The following is a 22333-nucleotide window of genomic DNA, read 5'->3' on the forward strand; positions in this document are numbered from 1 at the left end:
TATGAACAGAATTTTTATGTTATAAAGTGGCAGATAGCTATGGATGTTAGTTATCTAGCTAATTTATAAATTTCAGTCACACCATGTAATAGCTAGTTATAGCTAGCTAGCTATTAATTATTTATGTTTCTAGCTAGCTATGTTTCTCAAAATTATATATTTCTTGTTTTTTAAATTATGGATGAACATAATTTTTTGTGTTAATGTTGCTATGGTAAAACTAACCTTTACAATTTACTTTTGAACTTTTCAAAACGATAAGATATAAGAATATAGCTATGTTGCCTAAATTTCTTTGAAATGGCTGGTGGGTTTGAAATTCTTATTGAAGATGATGAAACTAATACTATATTTCAGTATGAAAAGCGTGTGAACAAAATGAAAGGCTCGATACGAAATCTTGAAGATGGGAAAACCTATCACTTACAGCAAATGTATAACTCTGTTGGAAGAGATAATTGTGACATAAACATTACTGTAAGTAGACTTCAAACAATTTTGACTAAAAACAAAACATACTCATGTAGTAGGAACAATGGTGTATATATAGCTATATGGAATATTATTAGGAAACATAGACATGTTGTTGTATACAGTCAGAATGTAAGCTTCTACATGCATGCTATATAAACCTTTTCCTGCAAGCTGAAAGCCCTTTTATTTTTCGTTTATCGTGATTACTTCTTTAATGATCCATGTGAGCTATGTTGCGAGTGATTTAACAAAAGCTTCATGATAAAACAATACAGTAATTATTCTAATAACTACAAGTTTCATTGTTAAACTTATTGAAAATAAAATTGCCATAGGTATTAGTGAGAAATATTAAAATTTAACAACTTGTTAATTACGTGAAAAAAATACAAATAAATTGCGCACAAAATTATTGTTATTAGAAGGTTTTACATATATATATGTTTTTTTAAAATTTTTGAGATAAGCATATTTTAGAACAAATATACATCTTTCCCAATGTTTTATTTTAGCCTTTTGGCCGTCCTTAATTAATTATTGGTGTGCCATTTTCCGACTCGTAGTTTTGTTTCAGGGTCGGTCGGTCAGCAGATTATTTTGTTGCCTTTTCGTCAGACAAAAAAAAAATATCATTTTATGTCTACTTTGGTCTTTTCGGCAGCCTCGCTGTAATACGCTGGGTCTAATTTTTAACATCCAGGAAATGCACATTACAATCGTTACATTTCAGAATTATGTTTGTTGTCGTTTTAGTCCTCATGTATCTAGTCCTCATGTATCTAGTGTATCTAAATACATATGATACATATAAACAAATATAGCTGCTTGAAGTGTGCTATTGCGGTGTACTCCTTTGTTTTTAATATTCATTTGCTTAGCCATTTGTTTGCTACATTTTTATTTAACTGTACTTATACTTTATGGAAAAATAATTTGAGTTAATAGTTTAACTGTTTTTGGGTCAGAAATTGGCGAAATGCTGGAAAAATAAAATAAATGTTGAAAATTTTCTTAATTTGTCTAAACCGTTCCATTTTTCAGGATTTGATTGATTGACATAATTTTTAAATTTTCTAAAGTAACAAACTGTTCCAGAAACATATCCAAGTGATTAAAACAATGGTTAATTTTTTTAAAAATCTATTTTGGCTGTAAGTGGCATTTTCAGTTCATTAAAAGTGGTTATAATCCTGAAAGTGAAATAAATATAAAAACAGTATTTACACTAATTAAAATACATGTTTAAAACTTGATTGTTAATTTACTGCTCCTGAACTCATATTCTGTGTTTAATGACGGTTTAATTTCTCTGATAAATAAGGCTTCCAATGTTAAGAAATGTTGACTACCACGGTTAGTACTGGCAAGGGTTTTGACGTCAGTCACATCAACTCGGTGTACATAATTATCGAAAGGGGAACAAACTGGTTTATTACGACCATTTTTGTGTTCTCTATCATGCAAATAAATGTTTATGAACATATTTTACATGGCTAGTCTCACAAATGTCAAGAGTATAATTGCAGAAGGTGCTATGGCTTAGAGTATTTAATGCTTATGCAGACCCAATTAGTGCTCTACCACACAACTCCCTGCAACATCCAATGACCCACACTTCTCATTTTCACTTATATGACTCGAATTAATCCAGTGCTATGATAAAATTCACTCTCCCATATTCAATTGTCACCACAGGGAATATAATCCTGGTCTCCTGCACAAAAAAGAGTTATAATATTTAAGCTATGACATACCAAAGTTTTTCATACATGTATAAATATAATAAAAAAGTTATCTTTGTTTTTGTTTTAAGTCCCTACCCCTTGGTGGTAGACATGCAGTTATTCAATACAACGATCAAATAAACTGTTTTACAATTGAGGATTCCCATTCACCTCACCGTGTATATGTTAACGACTGCCGTATCCAAAATGCTTCTGTTCGATTAGCTCATGGTGATATTATCAGGTTTGGGCATGGTAAGTTGAATAATTATATTGTAGCATTTCTCAGAAAAAAGTCGTTCTATTAAATGATCAAATTTAATATTTGGATGGCATGGTGCATTTACAATTTTTAAATTTTTTAAACACATCAGGTTTTTTTCACTCAATTATTATTATTATTTTTTTCGAAAATGTATTTCCTTTTTTATAAATCTATTAATTTATTGGAAAAGGCATAAAACTAACATCCTTAACAACTGAAGGACTGTGGGAAAAATTAGTTAAAAATTATTTTGAAAAAAAAATGGTAAAGTAGAGAGTATAATCGATATAATGTGACAATGTGATATAAATATAAAGATGATTTATTTGTATGCTATAATGAATTTACAAATTGTAATAACTCAGAATATATTGCAACCATTCCTTTTTTTAATAAGGTGGACCAAGATTTGATGTACTTCTTGACATTCAAAGTAATCCACCAGTAGTTACCCAACAAGCCTGGAATGACGGTCATTTAATAAAAAATTCAAACCTTCCTTATCTACCACTTCAAACTTCGACTAACAATACAAGTAAGCCATATTCCACCATTTCTTATGGAAGACACAATGGGTACCATGGCCATAACAAACCCACAGAAGTACCAACGGTTAGTATTAATTTACAACAAAAACTTTAAAATATAAAATTATTCTTATATTTTAAACATTTAAAGTGTTTCAAACTACAATTTGCACCAAAATGAAAACAAGAGGAATAGCAAACAGGGGAATTGTAACAAACTCATGAGTACCAAAAGAAGAAAGTACAAGTTACATGGGAAAGAGGAAATAACCTAACTTATACTGCACACAATTATTCAACCTTGCTAGTGATATTTTTTTGTCTTTGCAGAACATAGTCCCTCATCCCCCTCCACGGCAACGTCCAGTCAGCGCAAACCCTGCGAATGGAGTGTTTTTAGCATCATCAACACGACCAATGTCATCAACACTTCCAAAAGATTATTCAGGTGTGGTTCGAAAAATAATTTTAATTTAAATTTGTTTTTGTTTATTATGCCCTTTTTTGAGAATTTATGTCCTGTATTTTTAACTGACCATTTTTTGTTTTGTTTAATATGCTTAGGCTGGAAGACTTCAGAACAAGTCAAAGAATTAGTAAGCCTTTATTCTTTTTGTATTATTTTCTATTGTTTACATGTGCTCTTTTTGTTGATATTATACTATGTTTTCATTTGAGCTGTAAAGGCGATTGCGAGAGGTCAACTTCATACTTTCTTTATAACATGTATATACATTAACCGTTAAAATATATACAATTTGTTTTAAAAATGAATGCCCGAAACAGACTATGTAGTTAACACATACAAAAAATTTTTAGGAATCCCGATTAACAAAAATGGGTGATAATTTGAATCGACTAACAACTCTTGAGAACGAATGTTATCAGAAAGATAATACCATCATGAATTTACAAAATGAAGTTGATAATCTACGTAGAGCACTTGATGATTACAATATGTAAGTGTTTTTTTATACAATATAACCAAATGTTGTGTGACAGAGCATAAAAGTACCTGTACATTGTCTCTAGTTAGATATTTTAATATTTGTGACATTTTTTTATAGTTCCATTGCAGATGAGCATGCTCGAAGATTAGCCATGTTGCAATCTCAAGTTACGTATAAAGATGAGGAAATAAGACATTTACAGGATGAAAACAGAAGACTGGTAACTAATACCATATAGATAATAATATATTGTGATTTTATTCTTTGTGTTATTAGTATTATATAAATAAACAAATATAGGCTTATTGCTAACATTTGTTATAATGAATGTTTATTGAATGCAGTTTTCTCTACCATAAGTTCTATAAAAGCTAATTTATGATATTTTTTTTTTGATTGTTTAGAAATCAGAGAGGGATTATTCTAACTATTCAACCAATCAAATAGCAGATATGAAAACACAGTTATCACGTCATGAACAAAACATTGCCATGATGGAAACTGAAATGCGGAAAGCTAATCAGGAGAAATCACAAATGGCCATGTTAGTGAATACATTGCAAAAAGAAATTACAGCAAAAGATGTGCTCTTGAAGAAAGCCAAAACAGAGACAGAAAAATATAAAGTTGATAATCGAAACAAACAATTGGAAATTTCCACCCTAGCAGCAAAGGTTTGAGATAAATCATTTTGTATTCTTTAGTTTGTTATTATTGTTATTTTTATTTTTTTGCGTGATTTTTATTTGGTTAGTTTTCCGGCAACAGTACTTCTGTGTTTAGATTGCGAAGCAAACTGCTGTTCGTGAAGCAGAAATAGAATTAAAAAAGAGAGAAGAAGAAATTGGAAACCTACGTTATGTGAGAATTTTAGTTTAAGTTACAGCTGCTTTTATAGCACAACATATACAGTATATCTCCAGTAAACCTCCACTAACGTAGACAAAAGAAGGTACAAAAGGTTTATTCTAATTGAATTGGAATCTTAAGGAATAAAAAAATGAAAGAAAAAGAGATTTCTTTCTCTTCTTTTCATGAATAAAGAAAAACATAATTTTCCTATTAATATACTTGCTGCGTAAATACTGAAGCACTGTCCAACACAACTGTAATAATATTAGAAAGGGACAAGTATTTAGGTACATTCAACATTCTTTCTTTTAGAGATTACGAACAACAGAAGAAAAATTAAATAAGCATTTATCAACATTCTCAGAAATTGAAGATTCGTTGTCTCAATCTACTTACACCGTGTCAGAATTTGAAAAGGTATGTGGTGTTCAATTTTTGAAAAAAAAATCTTCATTTTTTGCAAGATTATTATTGTGGGTGAATGATATTGTCAATTTTTAATATGTTGATTTTTATTATATTTCTTGCCTTCTTCCCATCCTATAAATATCATTTGGTTGATGTGTTTTTTTAATGTGCCCTGCAATCTTTCTGTACAGCCTTAAAATATTCGACTGACATTTGGTGAAATTTCTCTTTTAAGCAAAATCAAGGAATTTTAATGATATTATATATTCTGGATTTATTGCGTATTTATATTACTTAAATGAGTTTCTTTAGTGATAACCAGGTTCCTTAGATCTTTACTTCAGACAATAATATATGTTCATGATATTTTTGTACAGACCAATAAATCTTTGCATGATGAGTTGCAACATTCAAGAATACGCTGCAGTCAGCTTGAACGTGACGAACAAGCAATGAGAATTGAACTTCAAAATTTTAAACGAAAGGTATATGCATATGTTTCTCTAGTATTATTTATTTTAGAATTTACATCATTGCATACTCTATTTGTTATTAAACCCTTATTTCATATGTTCCCGATTGATTTAACTGATTTTAATTTAATTGTAAAAATATTGCATTGTTTTACACCCAAACAAAGTTAAAGAAAGTTTCAGTTTCTCACAACAAATGCTTACATTTGGTAACTGTGACCTTTGTTTGTTTATTTCTTAGTATGATAAGTTTCATAAAAGAATTGCAGAGTTTATTGGTCAAGAAGGCAAGAAGTTTTCATCTGTTCTTGAAGATGAAGATGTGGTTAACTATATACATGAATTGAAAGATGAGCGAGACAATGCACAAAACAGACTAGAAGAAGTACTAACAGAAAAGGTTTGACTTCGTTTGTTAGAAATTGCATTTCACAAATTACTGGTTTACATATATCTTATTCATTCTCTTTAATCTCACAAATTTTTGAATATTTTTATGTAAATGATCACACAGTATGGTAATTAGTAATAGAAACTAATTTTCGATGATAAGTTTACAAAGTATTTATGTAGAAGATTTGTAGTTCGCAAAATAATCTTTCTTATAACACAATTTGTATACATAGTATGGACTGCCAGGCAGTATTCTGGACAAAGTTTATTTCTCAGACCTCATTTATGACTATTTAAAAGTATCAGCAGTTCTATTTATTTTTTGTTGTTGTTCATTGAAATCACGCATCTCTTTGGCTTTTTTTTCAAAGGAATTAGATTTCGGCATATGCTATATTTCTTTTTAGCTTCGATTGGAGGAGGAACAAGTCGATAATTCATCATTGGATATGTTACGTGATATATTGTCTGGCATAGAAAAGAGGCTAATACAAAATGGTAGATCATGTAAATATTTGCAAAATGAGTTAAATCTGATACAAAACTTTGAGGTTCCAGATCAGTTGCATTGGATAAAGGTAAGATGTACATTTAAAAAGGGGAAATCACACCTCCTAAAATGCCGTTAATAATGTAAAAAATGAAGACTCCCCTAAAATCTCCTAAATAACCTTAAATTTGAACCAACTATGTTAATTTTTTCCTAAAAAATAAATTTTTTATAAGACAATTATTTTTTCTTTTCAAGTATTTATTTTTTTTATTGTCTTTTTTTAAAAAAACAGATTATTAGTATATATGTTGGAAAAGGTTCGATATTAGGAAGTTCTTAATGTTTTAGTCACCTAAATTTTGACCTGAAGAGAGGGATTTTAAAATTATAAAAGCTTTCTAAAAACGGTATAGATTGAAGAGAGGGATTTCAAAATTATAAAAGCTCTCTAAAAACGGTGAAACAAAATTTCATCAATTTTTTTTTTGTGAAATATAATTCTAGCAAAATATTAGGACTTTCCAAATTCGCGAAAATTAGCTCTCTTAAAAATTAATTTACTTCAGGTACACACTGTATACTTCTTGGTATCTTTGATGTGTTGCAAGTATTTTTTTAAAGGGAAGTCAGTGAATAATTTACAGTTGCATAAATATTCTTACTTTAACTGTACTTAAATTAATAAAGAATTAAAGGGAGAAAACATCTATTAAGGTAGAAGATAGAAATACTTTTTGTAGAGAAAAAGTTAAAAGCATTAACTAATTTTATCAACAGTTATTTGTGCAATGTTTTCTGACAGCAAGACTGTCAAAAACGTAGTCAAATACATGTGCCTTTTGACTTGAAACTGTTACTTTCCAAAGCTCTAAACTATTTCTGTTCTTCTTCTAGAGCTTTATCACAGCTTTGTTATCGCAAGAGTATGATTGGGAACAAGAAATAGAAAATGCTTTAGAATCAATGATCGACGAAACAGCAGATCAAGGAATTGATCCATCTGTGTTGATTAAACGTTTGCACGAAAAATTAAATATTAATGCAAATCAAATCCATGACCTGGAAGTCAGGTATATTGCTTGTATATTTCGTCAGCTTTTTCATGTTCTTTTTTTCTTATAAGTGCAAAGTTTTAAATTGAGTTGATCGTTATTAGTCAACCTTCTTTCACATTTTAATGCGTATGACACTTGCCATAAGGAGTAGTTAGCAGAACCAATTTTTTTTTTGTTAAAAATTTTTGTCTTTTTCAAGAATTTCGCTAATGTTATGTTTACCCGTAAATATAAGCGATTTCTTTTAGTATGAAAAAATAGGGACTTTGAGAAACAAGAATGGGACCTGTGAAAGGAGATGGCCCTGTCCTTGTTTTGTAAGATAGATAATTATGTTGGTTCAGCGCGTGTTTGTTCTTGGGTTTGTCAGAGCACATCTAGCAAGCCTAGCATGACTACACTCTTTGCTTCATCGACAGTCATATAAAAAAATTACAACAATTTGCAAATAAGTTGAATTTCTTTAAAAACTTTGTACATCTGTGATAAATTCTTTGTCAGATGCCACTTGCAATCAAGCTTTAAATTGTGTTTTTGTGTTTTTGTCTTTCTGATTTTCATTATGTAACATATGATGCAACATGCTATTTCTTACTATTTAGATATGCTATTAGTCCCAGAAGGCGTTATAAAAGGTTAACATATAAACTTTATAACTTAATATTTATAACTAAAATAAAAGTAATAAATAATAAATGGTAAAATATAAATATAGATTATTAAAATAAAGGTTGAAATATGTGTTATTATCCAAGACACCCCGTGTCTTAGCGTTTGCTGGCTGTTCACTTATATTGCTAATAATGGTGTTTGTTATACCTTTAAACATTGACCTTGCGAACTAAACAAACATTAGGATCAGATTTTGCACAACACCAGATCTCCTTAATAGCATTTGGAGTAGTGGGTCAACCTCTCCTCTTCATTTTTTCTCCTTTCTGCTTTTGATATCTATTTAAAAGCACAGTTTCTAATGTCTATGTTAAGGTTCTTCGTCATTTATTGCAGTGCTACCGTTTTAGGTTCGTTTCAATGCATTTTTTGTTGTTCCTTTGTCAACGTTGTTTTTTTCTTCTGTACTTTAAACTCATCATCTACCTTGATGTATCTATTTCTCAACCATTTTTCAGGATAAATTCATCCGAATACGAACAATCCCAACTGTACAATGATCTAAAGGAAAAAATCAAAGAAAAATACAAGAAGAAAACCGAGAAGGCTTTAAAAGAATATAAAAGCGCTGAGGAGATTAAATTTGAAAATAGAATGCGTGAAGTGTTGGAGGAAGAACAGGAGAAGTTATCATCAGCTTTGCAAACACAAAAAGAACTTTATGAAAGCGAACTTGGTAGCGTTTCCAATTTATCAATCGTAAGTAAAGAAAAAGTGATTTTTTTGACTTTTTTTGATTTTTTTTATTATTATTATTAAATGTACAATGTGCTTGTATCCTGTAACACGCATAAATGTAAAAAAATCCATTACAAAACTAACTCCATAAGAGGAGGGAAGATGAAAAAGGGTAGATGAAAAAAAAAATTAACAATATTGGGTATCGGCTAAAATTTATTGATGTCATATAAAACAAAACACGAAACTAGCTTGGTACAACCATGTTTATTGAAGATGTTATAAAGCGCAGAACCAGCGTGGTGCGCCTATGACTACTTACTGATGTAAAATAAAAAGGCATGGAACTAGCCTAGTTCCACCATATTTATTTAGTGATGCCATATAAAAACCATGGAACTAGCCTAATACGACTAGAATTTTTTAACTCTGCACCAACACAAAATGAAATCCTCAAACGATACTGTTGTGCAAGAATATTGAATACGGTTTTAAGGTTTTGTTTAAATTTTGGAATTGTGGGAGTTAAACAACGATCTGCCTTTGATGCAATCAAGTTATAATGAGAGTTTTAACTTCTAAAATACATTTCCTAACATATTGTAGAAAATTGAATCATTAAAGTTGGAACATAGAAAAGCGAGGGACGAATTTCACAAGCTACAAAAAGATTTGGAAACGTCGAGAAGAAATGAGGTATGTAGTTTCTTTTATAATCTCGTATGTAAACAGATTTTAACATCCAGAATGAACAGTGAGTGGAGAGTTTGGTATAGAGAATCAAAGGCTTGAAATTCAAAATTAAAAACTTTTTTTAATAAGAACAATAAATCTGGGAATGGTTAAACAAAAGAATAATAAAAAGGATGAAATTTTGGTGATTTTTTTTATTTGAAAAATTCAAAAAAAAATGGGAAGATATATTTAAAGGCAATAACTGAAGAATCATTTATTCCGAGGTTGCGTGATGTACTTTAAAAAAATTAAATAATGCTCCAAATGTGGGAACGATTTTAAGCTAAGTATATAAGAATTTCCTTGTTCTAATACATAGTTTCCTTTAGGCTAAGAGAGTAGGCAATTTTGTTAAAAATTAATTTTTGTGGGGCGTTGAATTATTTATTGGGATATTGGGGAGTGCCCATTGTAGGAGAACAGTCCACTGTGTGACCCCTCCCTCCTTTTCTAACCCTAAACATCACAATTATGTATCCCCTTATCGTTTATTTTTTTTCCCAAAATGTTTCCATCACGCAAAAATTTATCAGATCTTCTTACCTATTCTCGTTGAGTTTATTCCTTCCAAAAAAAATCAAGAGTTGTTTCTTGTATTAAAAAATGGTGCAGTGAATAGAAGGAGTTGATAAGAAGAAAGCGGTTTCTTAAAAAGCTTTCACGTAATCATATTAAAAAGCTTTTCTGGGGTCACTGAATTGGATAAAACCAGTGAATTCAAGAATTGGAAAGTAAAGAAACTGATTCCAAGGGTTTTTCATCAAGGCTTTTAATGTTTGAGAAATTATGTTAATTGCTCTAAAAAAAATTTTTTTTTCAGGCGTCGCTTGAACAAAAACTGAAAGAAAAGGACATGGCTTTTACAATTAAGGAAGAAATTCTAGAGAAGAAAATAAGAGCCAAAGAAATGAATGAATTGAAAATGTACAAGGTAAGAAATGTTCTTGTATGGCATCAGATTTTTATTGTTATAGATTATACTCTCATAGTTACGCAATACTGTCTGTCACACGTTTCCCCAGATTTATTAAAAGAAATTAAATTGGAGGATAACTCCGAAACAACAAAATTTTTTATGGAGTCGTTTCTTTATTTTTCTATTTTGCCTGAATTTTATGTTTACATTTTTCTCAAGTTGTGGAATTTCTAGAATTACTTGAAATTCGACATGGTTAGACTTTTTGTCCTGAAGAAAATAAAAAAATTGATTTTAAATCCTAACATTTAGGATTTAATTTTTGGTGGTGTTTCACACCCAGTACTAAAATAATACTAACGGGATTTTCGAAATTTAAATCTGCGCAAAAATTTGGTGCGCGAAAATGTAGCTATAAAATTAAGGGGGTTGAGGCAGCTGAGCCATTGTTTAGGAAACACCCTATTCTCTTATCTCAAACGACTTCATGGAATGTTTTGTTCTGTGTACAAATTACAAAGCCATAAGATGTGATGTTTAAAGTTGCACAAGATTTTCTTTCACAAATCTGCTATTATTTATTTAAACAAACTTAAAAGAGGAGGAGTCGCTAACTCAGAAACAAAAAAGTCTTTTATGAAGTTGTTCTTCATTTTTTTTTCATTTTGATTCTTAGGATCGCGACCACGAATACACATTAACGATCACTTCATTAGAGAACACTATTCTTGATATCAACAAAGAAAAGAAAGAATTAGAATATCAACTAATGAATATGCAGGGATTGGTGAAAGGTAAGGAACATGTTTTGTTTGCTCGATAGAATTGTTTGTGATTCTCTTTAATTTAAGAACAATATTTTTCATTAAATGTGTATTTTTTGTTTTGTTGCCTTTTTCGGGGTTTTAACATTATCCAATTCCACGATAAAGCTAATGTTGCAAACATCATACAATCGTTTAGTACAGCTTTAAAAGACAACCCCTCATGATAACTTGAACATTCGAGGGATCATAAAATGTTTCAAGTTATCAGGACACTTTAAGTTATTGGGACACTCTTTAAAATAAAATAAAAAATTAAAGAAAAAGTAACAATATTCAAATATTTATTTTTACATCATGGATTGACTTCTTAAGTACTTTTCGAAAGCATTTTTTGTTGGATTTTGTAGAGCAAAAGCATGACCAAAAGAAACTGAAGAAAGAAGAACAACAAAACTTTTCAAAAATAAAGAATGAGATGAAAGAATTAAACAGTTTGAACCAAACCTTAAGGTATGACTTACATATTGAAGGTAAAAGAATGACGTATGTCCATGGCTTGTGATCCTTTTTTTGAAAAAAATGCATTTCGCCAGGGTTAATTTTCACGAACAAACCCCTTGCACAGAAATATTTTCGCGAATCTACTATATTTTTTATTTTCGACCTATTTATTAAGTTGAAGTAGCCTTTGATTGAACTTGTTCGGAGGCTAACTATTATTTTTATTGACTATATAAAAAAAATTGGCGAGAAACACAAGAGAGAAGAGAAAGTACAAAAATCCATTTGTTTAGCGACAATTTTGGTAATCTCGGGAGATGTATTTTCGCTAATTGACCTTTCCGGGAATAGGTGTGTAGTCAAGTTTTCGCTAAAAGTTGCGAGGGTTGCGAAATTTAATTAACTGGTGATAGGTCTTTGAACTCTTTTATTGTCAATGTGAAGCCTAACAATGCTTCTTCACCCAATTTATTTTATTTATCTATTATTTATTTTGTCTGAATTTTCCTTATTGATTGCAAATCATCTTGCGTTAATATCTCAACTTTATTCTTGACTCGCGTTATGTTTAGAGATGAGATTGTAGCACTCAAGAAAGAACGCGATGATCACAAAGAAGTCTCCAGAACTTTAAAGAATGACTTAGAAGGTTTATCAGCAAAACTGACAGATTTAAAAGGTTTGCGCAATCAGTTTTTTCTTTCTCCTTTCTATTCTGCCGTTTTAAATGAATATTCTGTGCTGGCATTATGGATGATATACGTCCAAATTTCCAAAACGTTTCAGTGTATGCATGCTAATAGCTTTACTGTTTAGATATTGATTTATGTTTAAAAATTTTTATTATTTTTTAGTTAGTTATAATTCTGCAAATTAAGGGGAAGAGAAGGTTCGGAATTTTTATGAGGAATTGTATAGGCTCTTTCAAGTTCCCACTCCATTGACAGAACCATTTCTGTCTAAAGGGGCATTTTTTTAAATTTCTATCTGTCTGCTTGTTGCTGTGCTGTTGCAATTTTTTGCGAAGCCGTCTTTTAGCTAAATATTGGTATTTGGCGTGGTCGTAGCAAAGTAACTTTTGATAGGAAAGGATTTTACGGAGGCTCTATATTAGGCGTTTCCACAGGGTCTACAAAACGATAAACAAGTAATCTTCGTTTTAATTAAATGTTGGTAAATGTTCTAAAGCTTGCCAAGCAGCACTGAAAAAAATTATTTCATTTATCTATGTAGGAGAGCTTCAGGAAGAAAATAAGCAAAAGATGGAGAGCCTGGAAGAGAAAACAAAAATGCAAGAAAAAGATCTTAAAGAACATCGCAAGCAGTTACTGCAGATGTCAGCACTTGTGGAGGAACAGAAAACCAAAATTATTGAGCAGGATAAGAAACTTATGAAACACAACAATACGTTGGCTTCTCAAGCAGATGGTTTAAGAGAAAGTCAAGTAATGAGTGAAGAAAAAGAAGCGGGTAGAAAGAGTGTTAGGGTGAGTTACTATGTGATAAAATAGAATTATGTATGCTAGCTAATTGATTCATAAGCATTTGTTTTGAACAATATGGGTAGCTAAACAGGTTGCGACAATTTGATTTTTTTTTTAAAAATTCTATTTTGATAACATTGTGCATTTATTTCGGTACTGCACCAGTGTCTGATATACTGCCCAATTAAAGGGAAAATCTTGAAACCGAATGTATGTCTTAGAAATATTCTTAGGGTTAAGGTAATATCGCATTTCCAAGATTGTGATATGAGAACACAAAAGGTGTGTTAAATATAATTTTTTATATACTGTGAGTACGCTACATTTCTTTAGTTTGATACAACACCACCCTCTGCAGCTGACATGGTTGGCATAGCAGAACGTTGTCTTAGCAAGAGACACGAACAGGTTATTGCTAAACAAAAAGCAGCATTAACAGATCTGCGAGAATCTTTGGCCAAGCTAGAACATATACAACCACCAAGTAAGTGAGACAAGCATCTAAAAACTTTATGTTGTGAATTCTTGAGTCTTGCTTTCATTTAAAGGGACTCTTAAAAACTGGAACCTCTTACAAACGCAGTTACGTGTTTGTAAGGTTACAATCCTGGTCAAAATAAATGGCAATAAACACGTTTTACAGGGATTGTAAAAGCAATGCAACTACCACTTCACCTCTACTGATCGATTCGTAAACATTGATAATGGGGGAGAGAAGGCTGGAAAGAAATATACTCCACTTTTAAAGGCTTACTGCCAAAATATTGTAAGCAGGATTATAGATGATCCATGCTTGCAATTACGCTGTATGCCAAAAAAGATCTTGCATTTATTGACCAAGTATTAATTGAAAACTATCAAATCAAGTAAATACATATAAATAAATGTCTTTTCAATGGGAATTAAATTATTGTTTTCGAAATGCTAACAAAGTTGTTCAGTGTCACCTTTTTTGACAATCAAATTAATTTCTGTCTTATAGCTTATTTTATTTTCTCTTTATTTATAACTTCTTTCAAGTTTGAATATTAAAAAAGGGGAAATTAAATATGAAAATTATATTATAGATAAATACGTTAAAGAATGGTTGGATAAATATTATGATGCAATGAACTCAAAATAAACATTCACCTGTATGACACCATTCACCCGCATAGGTACACCTGCATACACCATTAATCCGTGAAATATACACATAAAATACACATGTTCATCTGATAACGTATACGTTAAAACTAAATTACATTTTTCTTGTTTAGGAAGAATTAAACGGGCTGTGAAAAAGAAAACAACAAATTAATAAATATGATTTATAATGCATTAATATTCAATATTTAATCAATAATGATAATTTTTTTGCTATAAATGATAATTTGTTAAAAATAATATAATCTAATATATTGTATATTTAACTTGTAATAATTTTTTTAAAAAAAATTATACTATAATCTTAAACATTATCAAAATTCTTAATATTCTTCGGCATAGAATAAAAAAGGCAGGAAAAAGTAACTAAATTTTTGCCAGTTTATTATTACCCTGTATCTTTTTCTGATTTTTCCCTACGATAATAGTTCTCCCTGATTTTTGTTAACCCTATTTAGATTTTTTCTTTGCAATATAGTCTTCCCTTTTTCTTTAAATCCTCTATTTCTGGTAACAAAAGTCGTGCTCTTGGTCATTTCTAAGGGCGGAAACAACCCAGAAAACTTTCTAGTTAGTTTTAAAAGAAAGGTCTGTTGTAGCCTCTAACAAAATTTTTTCCTTATTTTTCCTTTTTTAGTCACGGGAGAAGCAGTTGAGTTTTTAAAAAAATAGTTAATAAAAAAGTCGGTAAATGTTTACCTCATATTAGTTATTTTCGTAAACATTATATTTTGCGAATTTTATCCATTTTCGCGAAAAATAGTCTTCACCAAAATTACTGAAAAGGCCAATTCGCGATATTAAATCTTTGTGAAATTTATAAAAACTGGCATGAAATAAATTAAAGTTGCCATAAAATACTAGATTCGTGAAATATCTAGAAATGACTTAATCGCGAAATGTATTTTTTTGGACAGCAAAAATAAGTCTTTGTGAAAATTAATCAACTTAAGGTAGTTTTTTTGACCAGTAAATTTATTTTCCAAATATTTCTGTATCTCAAATTTTATTCTCAGATAAGGTTTTTTTCCGCAGCCAGAAATTCTACCAAAACCTTTTCTTTTTGCTTCATGTTTACACTGTGTACAGTAATCATTTCCGAGGGAAATTATTTTTGTATGTAGAACGTAACCAGTTTATTTATTAAACCAAAACAATAATGTTTGTATACCTTTTAATGCGACCATTTTCTTTCGCTTTTTTATCACACCATTTTACTGTATTAGATTAAAATCTTTACTGTTCCTATAAGTGCGAATCCATGCCGTTCTGCTTACCGATAGATTCAGTTCGTGCAAAGAGACAACCAATGCGAAGTCCGTTTCAAAACGATTTTTATCCACAGCCTGTGAACATTGCTCGGAAAATGTATTTACTAAGACAACAGAAAAAAAATCGATAACAATTGATAGCCTTATGATGAAACGTTTGCTTTTAGTACAGAAAGTGATTATGGGTTCAAACTTCGGTCAGATTATTCAGAGACTGTAACAGTGTAAATCAACTCTCTGTTTAGCGTTCAGCATACGAATAGAACTGATATTTTGCCGGTTGTCCAGTTAAACAGTTACTGTGTTTACCAGGCTTCTATAGCCTAAAGTTTAAATACAGGAATCTCGTTAATAACAGTACCGAGAATGAAAGCACCCCATCTGTCCCACAAACTAGCACTCCATCATTGAACTATTTTATATTGCACTTCTAAACCTTTCTGTAGTACTGGCGCACAATACGGCTTTGCAGCATATATCTGAGATGAAGAGAGAAAACATCGCGCTCAAAGCACAGCTAGCTGTCAAAGAAAATTTCTCTTCGAAATCCGATCAAGAGCTTTATGAAGAGGTTTGTGTATTATTAAGTATTAATATGAAGCCCGTGGAAAAATTTAAGGGTTTGCCAGTCCTTAAATTTTTGCCTGTCCAAAATATCCCTGGCATCGCTATTTTGTGTATCGTTAGCACTGAGTAGCGACTCGGCTACCATCTTTAACATTTCGTACATCGTTAGCACTGAGTAGTGATTCGGCTGCCATTTTTACCATTTCGTGCATCGCTAGCAATGAGTAGTAATTCGGTTGCCTTTTTTAACAAAATACAGGGTATAATAAAGAAGATATAATGGAAAAAAGGTTATCAAGTGCATGTAAGAAGCTAATTTATTCTTCAAAATTATGCAATGTTTTCAGTAATTAATTAGTTGATATTGCGCAATTTCTTCATTGATTGGATGATAAGTAGTGTACTTTTGATTGGTTAACTTTTATAAAACTTCTTCTTTGTTTTGCATTATCAAAGCATTAAACACAGTTAACATACGTAGTTAACTCAATAAAAATGAAATGAATGTGAAATTCCCTTCTTTGGAAATGACAACAGGAAGAATTAGCATGAATTTTGAAAAATCTCTGAAAATCAGCAGAAAAGTGCCGTAGAAATAACGATATTACATAGCGGTTAAAGAAATAGTGGAAATAGTTATTCTTAAGTTTATGACCCTTTCACTATTTGAAAACTATATACTTTTACTTCAAAGAGTAAGAAAATTTTAAGAAAATATAACGCATAAAGCTGCCATAATATACACGCGAAGGCGATCATTTATTCTCTGTGAGAATTCATCGTCAATTTTACCACTCTTGCAGGTAACCTTTGTATTTTCCATTATTTTGTAAACGGGTATGCAAATTAGTGTGGTAGCTTTAGATACCTCGTAGCAATCATTTAAAGCTCTTTCGTACAATTCTCTAACGAGTTGGTTTTCTTGTCATTCTCTGTTCTCAATTGTTGTAAAAAACAGCATGCGCCTAAACTATGATTTAAGATAGCTACACGTGTTTTTCTCATTATCCATTATGCTCCAATGTGGACCATGCCTAACTACGCATTAATGCCCTTCTCACACTACTTTTATATCTTTGAAGGTGTGTCGATGTAGAGAAGATTTAGCGTTGGCTTTCCATGAAAACAATCTGGAGAAACATGCTCATCGTGAAGCACAAGAAGCTTTGCACATCTCTGAAGAACTGGTAAGTGTTTTTGTTTCTCTTATGTGGTAAGTGTTGTTGAACAGACAACATATAATACCTGCGTACGCACTGACTGCCAATAACTACCGCAACAAGAACCTGAATGAGTTGAAAGGTAATGGGCAATACTACTCTTCAACAGATACCTTTGAAAACCAAAAAAATTAAAAATCAAAAGATAAAGAAAGTCTAAAAATCTATTAAATGCATATTTCTTAAAAGAACAAAATAACAAAAATTCAGTTATTTAAAGATTAAAAACACACATTTTGAAATTGTCGAATTTACTACTTTAATCCAACATGATCAGAATCAAAAATGTATGCTTTTTTATTTAATTCTTTTGTTTAAGAGAAATTCGATTTAATCTTTCTCCTTGAATTGTACTAACAAATATTTTTTGCTCTTCATATCTCTTTATTCTTCTATGTAGCTGGTAAAACCAAAAATCACCGAAATTAGAATTAGAACCTATAAAAAATCTTCTTTCTTTTGCTCTTGCCTAGTATTTGCGATGTATTCGTACGATTAGTACAGAATTAGATATCCAACACATACTGGGATGCAAACCACTCGGATACGTAAATAGTGCGGAAAGGGAAGATATTTTAAAAGAAAGAAGCAAGGTAAGTAGCTAGGCGTCGTCAATGTTAGCACGTGTCTACCTGTCTACCTGTTTGTTTTTCTTATTGTGTTTGTGACTTGACATTGTTATTGGAACTCTATTCTAAAAATTTTTCAAATACTACACATTTTTTGACAAACACACTTCTTAATAAGTGCATTGAACATATTGTCTTTCAATGTATCATATTGCTATAGGCTTTGGATATCGTTCTGCAAAGACTAAAGGTTTTGCATTCTCGATTGGAAAGAAAGGATAATTTGTTAGAAAGTTACGATGATGATCTGAAAGTTTTAAGGTAGGTCACGTGTCTTTATTTCGCTCCACGTCTCCATGTAACACGTTTTTGCAGATTTTCCGTCAAAAGGTAAGTCGTATTTCCCATACGAAAGTTGATACGCAAATCGTATCAGTGCAGCTAAATCTGATGGGCTAATTTTGTACTCCGTTAAGACATGTATAGTATATAACTGAGGCCTGTTAAAAACATGCAATTTTTGGAAGGAGGAATATTATATTTTTAACGTACTTAGAAGAACGTTTAATAAAGTTCTTATTAAATTTCTCTTTTTCTTTGACACATTCTAGACGACGAAATGTTTGTTCATCGTGTACGGAATTTATTGTTTTCGATATAGAGGTTGTTTAATAAGGGAATATGTGTTTTGGCAGAGGAAATAGCGTGTATATATTGATGGATAACTTTTTTTTTCTTTTATAACAGAGAAACCGAACAATATGCAGGAAAGAAAACAGCTCAAGTGAAGAATTTAGAAGTATGTTTTCTTCATTTTTTAAGTACCAAACTATTAATGTTTGACCAACATGTGCAGGGTAATCTGAATGCTGCGGTATGTCGGAAATATTTTAAAAGCGTGAGAATGATAGCTGTGATTTTTTCCAAGTACTCGTTAATTCTCGTACCAATTTTCCGCACACCGAACTTAAAGTAATTTTGCGCGGGATTGGTGCTGATGCTTTTTGTATTGTACCTACATCGAATGAAAAAGAAACTTGGATACATAGCTAGCGGATAGATGACCAAATTATGTCGAACAAAGTAAAAATGTCTTCATTCAGGAACTAGTTGTTTAATTTATAGGTCGAAGTCAGTCAGTACAAAGACGAAATATCCTACCTTCAGGAAGCTTTAAAAAAATGTCGCAACGAGTTGGACGATCAAACTAGAATGAACACAGCGTTAAAACAGAGGAAGGTAAGATGTATATATATTTTCAAATATTTTTAGCAACAAGACAGCAGTAAGAAGGAAATTAGACGACTCGCCACCCTTTTAGTAGCGTGTCGGATAAGTAGCTACGAGTTTAGGACGAAATGAAAACAGTGTAGATATCTGCACATGCTTCATGTAATAAAACCTATACAATGAAAATGGGGCCCAGATCCTTGTTCTTTTAACAAACGCTCCACCGTCTTACGATACAACGACTGTCAAAATTAGCAAATTCTAAAATAACTTTTGCAAATACATTGGTTGAATCAATTAACATTGATCAACATAAAGAAGGCGATTTCCTTTCAGTGAAAAAAATCTTTAAACTTTGTCGAAAGTAGAAATATTATTTCTTCTTTTTGACAAATGATTTCAACCAGTTATTATTTCTATTTTCGCTTTTGACATTTTATTGATTGACAAGACAAATAAATTCTGAAAATATTTTGACTTGTCAGTCCAAGATTTTCTATTTTAATATGATTGTTTATCATGTCGTGGAGCTGAGGATTTACGTTCGGCGATGTTTCAGGCAAATAAACATTGTGTGTTTATTCCCAATTTAGATGTTTCTGATGGACTATAAAGAAGACACGCCGCCCAAACAACATAATTGTTATGTAGACAAACAAAAAAAGTTTAAGGTAAATATTGTTTTTTTATCGTATAACTTGAAACTTCTTTTCTACATGTTATGTATGCTTACAATTTAAATGATTAGTATGTGAAAGGGAGATATTTATTTATTTAGTTTTGTCTATCGTGATGCACGTCTAGTTTTTGTTACCCCTACTTTCGCTGTAGTCGTGGCTCATCATTCGCCATTGTAATTTTTGTTGCTCGTTGTATTTGCTAGTTTTGCGTTTTTACGTTTCAGTTGTAATGGTTACTTAGCGTGTTTTTTTCTTGTTTGTTTTCGTTTCTGTGGTTTTCGTTACTTTAATTGTCGTAATTACCGTCAGTTGTCGATGTATTTGCAGTTGCTGTTGTGTTTAGTAATTGGTGTTGTTTCAGTGTTGTGGTTGATATATTATAAGATTATCATTGTCAGTGTTTTTGTCATTATTATCTTCATATTTCTATATATCCGCAGGACGATCAGAAGAGTAAAAAGAAAGATGAATTGCTTAAAAAGAGAAAATTTGAAATCGAGAATCTAAAACATGTAAGTTTTCTTTTTCCATTAACGTCCGATTAATTCTTCAAACTAAATCTTCAAATCTTGTTAGTACTCGTTATTTGTCCAGAACGGAAGGATATACAATACATGTAGTATCTTGTAATTATGTACCCTGTTGTATCTCACATTAAGATTTTAATACAGCAATTCCCAAATCCAAAAGTCTCTTCTCTTTCTTCGTATCCTTGAACTGTCCCTATACGATGTTTTCCAGTTCTATAAAAGTTAGGAAATTCACATTCTTTCAAAAAAATTTCGCTAAAATTTCCAAAAAAATTAGGGAAAAGCTTGTGCATAGATACAACATATGTCAACTTCATAAGAATGGGAGTAGCCGAATCTGAGAAATACAATCTAAAATTTTGGTAGATGTGTATCTTCTGGTAGATGCGTGTGTTACCTCAATTTATAAAGATTTCGCACGAGTTTAAATTTCGCGTATCTATTTTTTCGTGTATTTAATTTTCGCGCACCTAGCTTTAGCGCACATTTTATTTTCGCGCATTTCTCACGCGTAAAAATAAATCGAAAACATGTCATAGTGTTGCACTTCTTTAACAATTAGGAATTGTTAATGATTGAAAGTTTCATCTGTCTTGGATTTGTGCCACCACCAGGAATTATCAATGATACAGAATGTACTGACTAACTTTGCATGGGAAAAGTATTGCCATATTCTAAGTAAAGTTAATTAACCAAGTTCTTTCGGTCAGTTGTGAAGTTAAATATCTGTTGTGCTAATTACAAACATACGTAGCCTAAGGACACCGGAATTTTTGGTTAATCTACCTATTATTAATAAAACTTTACCTTCGTAGCAACTTTGGAAAGCTGATATGGAGCTAAGCAATGCAAATTACAAATTGCAAGAAGTCTCAAAGGTAAATTAATGGAAAAAAATATTATTGTTCCTTCGGACAGAATTGTGTTCATGAATGTCTTTAGAAATATACATCGAATGGTTGCACCAGCAGGAAGAGCGTAAGGGTTATGTGCATAACTCAATCTCCATCGGAGTGCATGTGAAAGTTACTGTGAATAGTTAGCGTATGATATCAATATCTCCCTGCGTGTGTCCTACACCTCAAGGAGGGTTCATATGAAGAAAAATTAATCCAGCAAAACAATTTCCATCTTTTGCTATGATTGTAGATATTCTATGCTTGAAACTGTGTTTGAACTTTCCTTGAGGGAAGAAATTAGCTCGGAAAAAATATCTTGTGGAACAAAAAAGTGCGGAATTAAAGAATGCGAATTTGCTTTTAGATTTAAATTGTCAGCATTTCTCAACCAAGAACCAAGTCTTTTAATTCGCATTTTACTGACTAATTATTACTAATTCCCGTAATTCCGCAATGTCAATAAAATGCGAGCATTCGATTTCTTTGTTCTGCACTTTACACAATTCCGAGGTCCTGTTCGCAATCTTTGATTCCGCAATACTAACTTATTAAGAATGATAAATATTCCAGAAGCTGCCATTTTATTGTTTTATAATTAGTAAATTTATTTTTTGCTTTTAGGAGAAGAATTCGCGATACGCAGACGATGCAGACACAACAAACGATTCTATAACAGAATTAAGTTACATGGCTTCACAAAATGCGGCAAATCTCATCGGTAGATGTTTTAATCCCTGTAATTATTGATCCCCTAAGTTATCTATTTATTACCATTTTAACTGTAATTTAATAACAGTGCGTAAAAGTTTTTTGATTTCTTACTTTATTTTTTATTTACTTTCTGCCACCACGCC

General features: G+C 31.2%; 1 protein-coding gene across 2 annotated transcripts; it reads left to right on the top strand.

Moving 5' to 3' along the window:
* The first annotated feature begins 203 nt into the window (after positions 1-203).
* LOC130662815 (forkhead-associated domain-containing protein 1-like) lies at positions 204-22305 on the top strand. 2 transcript variants are annotated; one of them, XM_057461748.1, is made up of 33 exons: positions 204-477; positions 2288-2453; positions 2861-3075; positions 3321-3438; positions 3555-3586; positions 3810-3949; positions 4058-4160; positions 4345-4614; positions 4724-4801; positions 5105-5209; positions 5578-5685; positions 5915-6073; positions 6474-6644; positions 7454-7629; positions 8217-8249; positions 8745-8985; positions 9571-9660; positions 10520-10630; positions 11292-11409; positions 11790-11892; positions 12456-12562; positions 13117-13370; positions 13701-13851; positions 16231-16355; positions 17434-17538; positions 18045-18164; positions 18361-18461; positions 18888-18939; positions 19266-19379; positions 19964-20041; positions 20491-20562; positions 21396-21458; positions 22101-22305. In XM_057461748.1, the coding sequence occupies exons 1-33, from the start codon at positions 301-303 to the stop codon at positions 22224-22226; spliced, it is 4182 nt and encodes a 1393-aa protein (XP_057317731.1). In that variant the 5' UTR covers positions 204-300; the 3' UTR covers positions 22227-22305. The 2 variants fall into 2 exon arrangements, with proteins under 2 accessions (XP_057317731.1, XP_057317732.1); XM_057461749.1 differs by lacking the exon at positions 8217-8249.
* Positions 22306-22333: the final 28 nt, after the last annotated feature.

The sequence above is a fragment of the Hydractinia symbiolongicarpus genome, chromosome 10, assembly GCF_029227915.1.
Source record: "Hydractinia symbiolongicarpus strain clone_291-10 chromosome 10, HSymV2.1, whole genome shotgun sequence".
Classification (NCBI taxonomy): domain Eukaryota; kingdom Metazoa; phylum Cnidaria; class Hydrozoa; order Anthoathecata; family Hydractiniidae; genus Hydractinia; species Hydractinia symbiolongicarpus.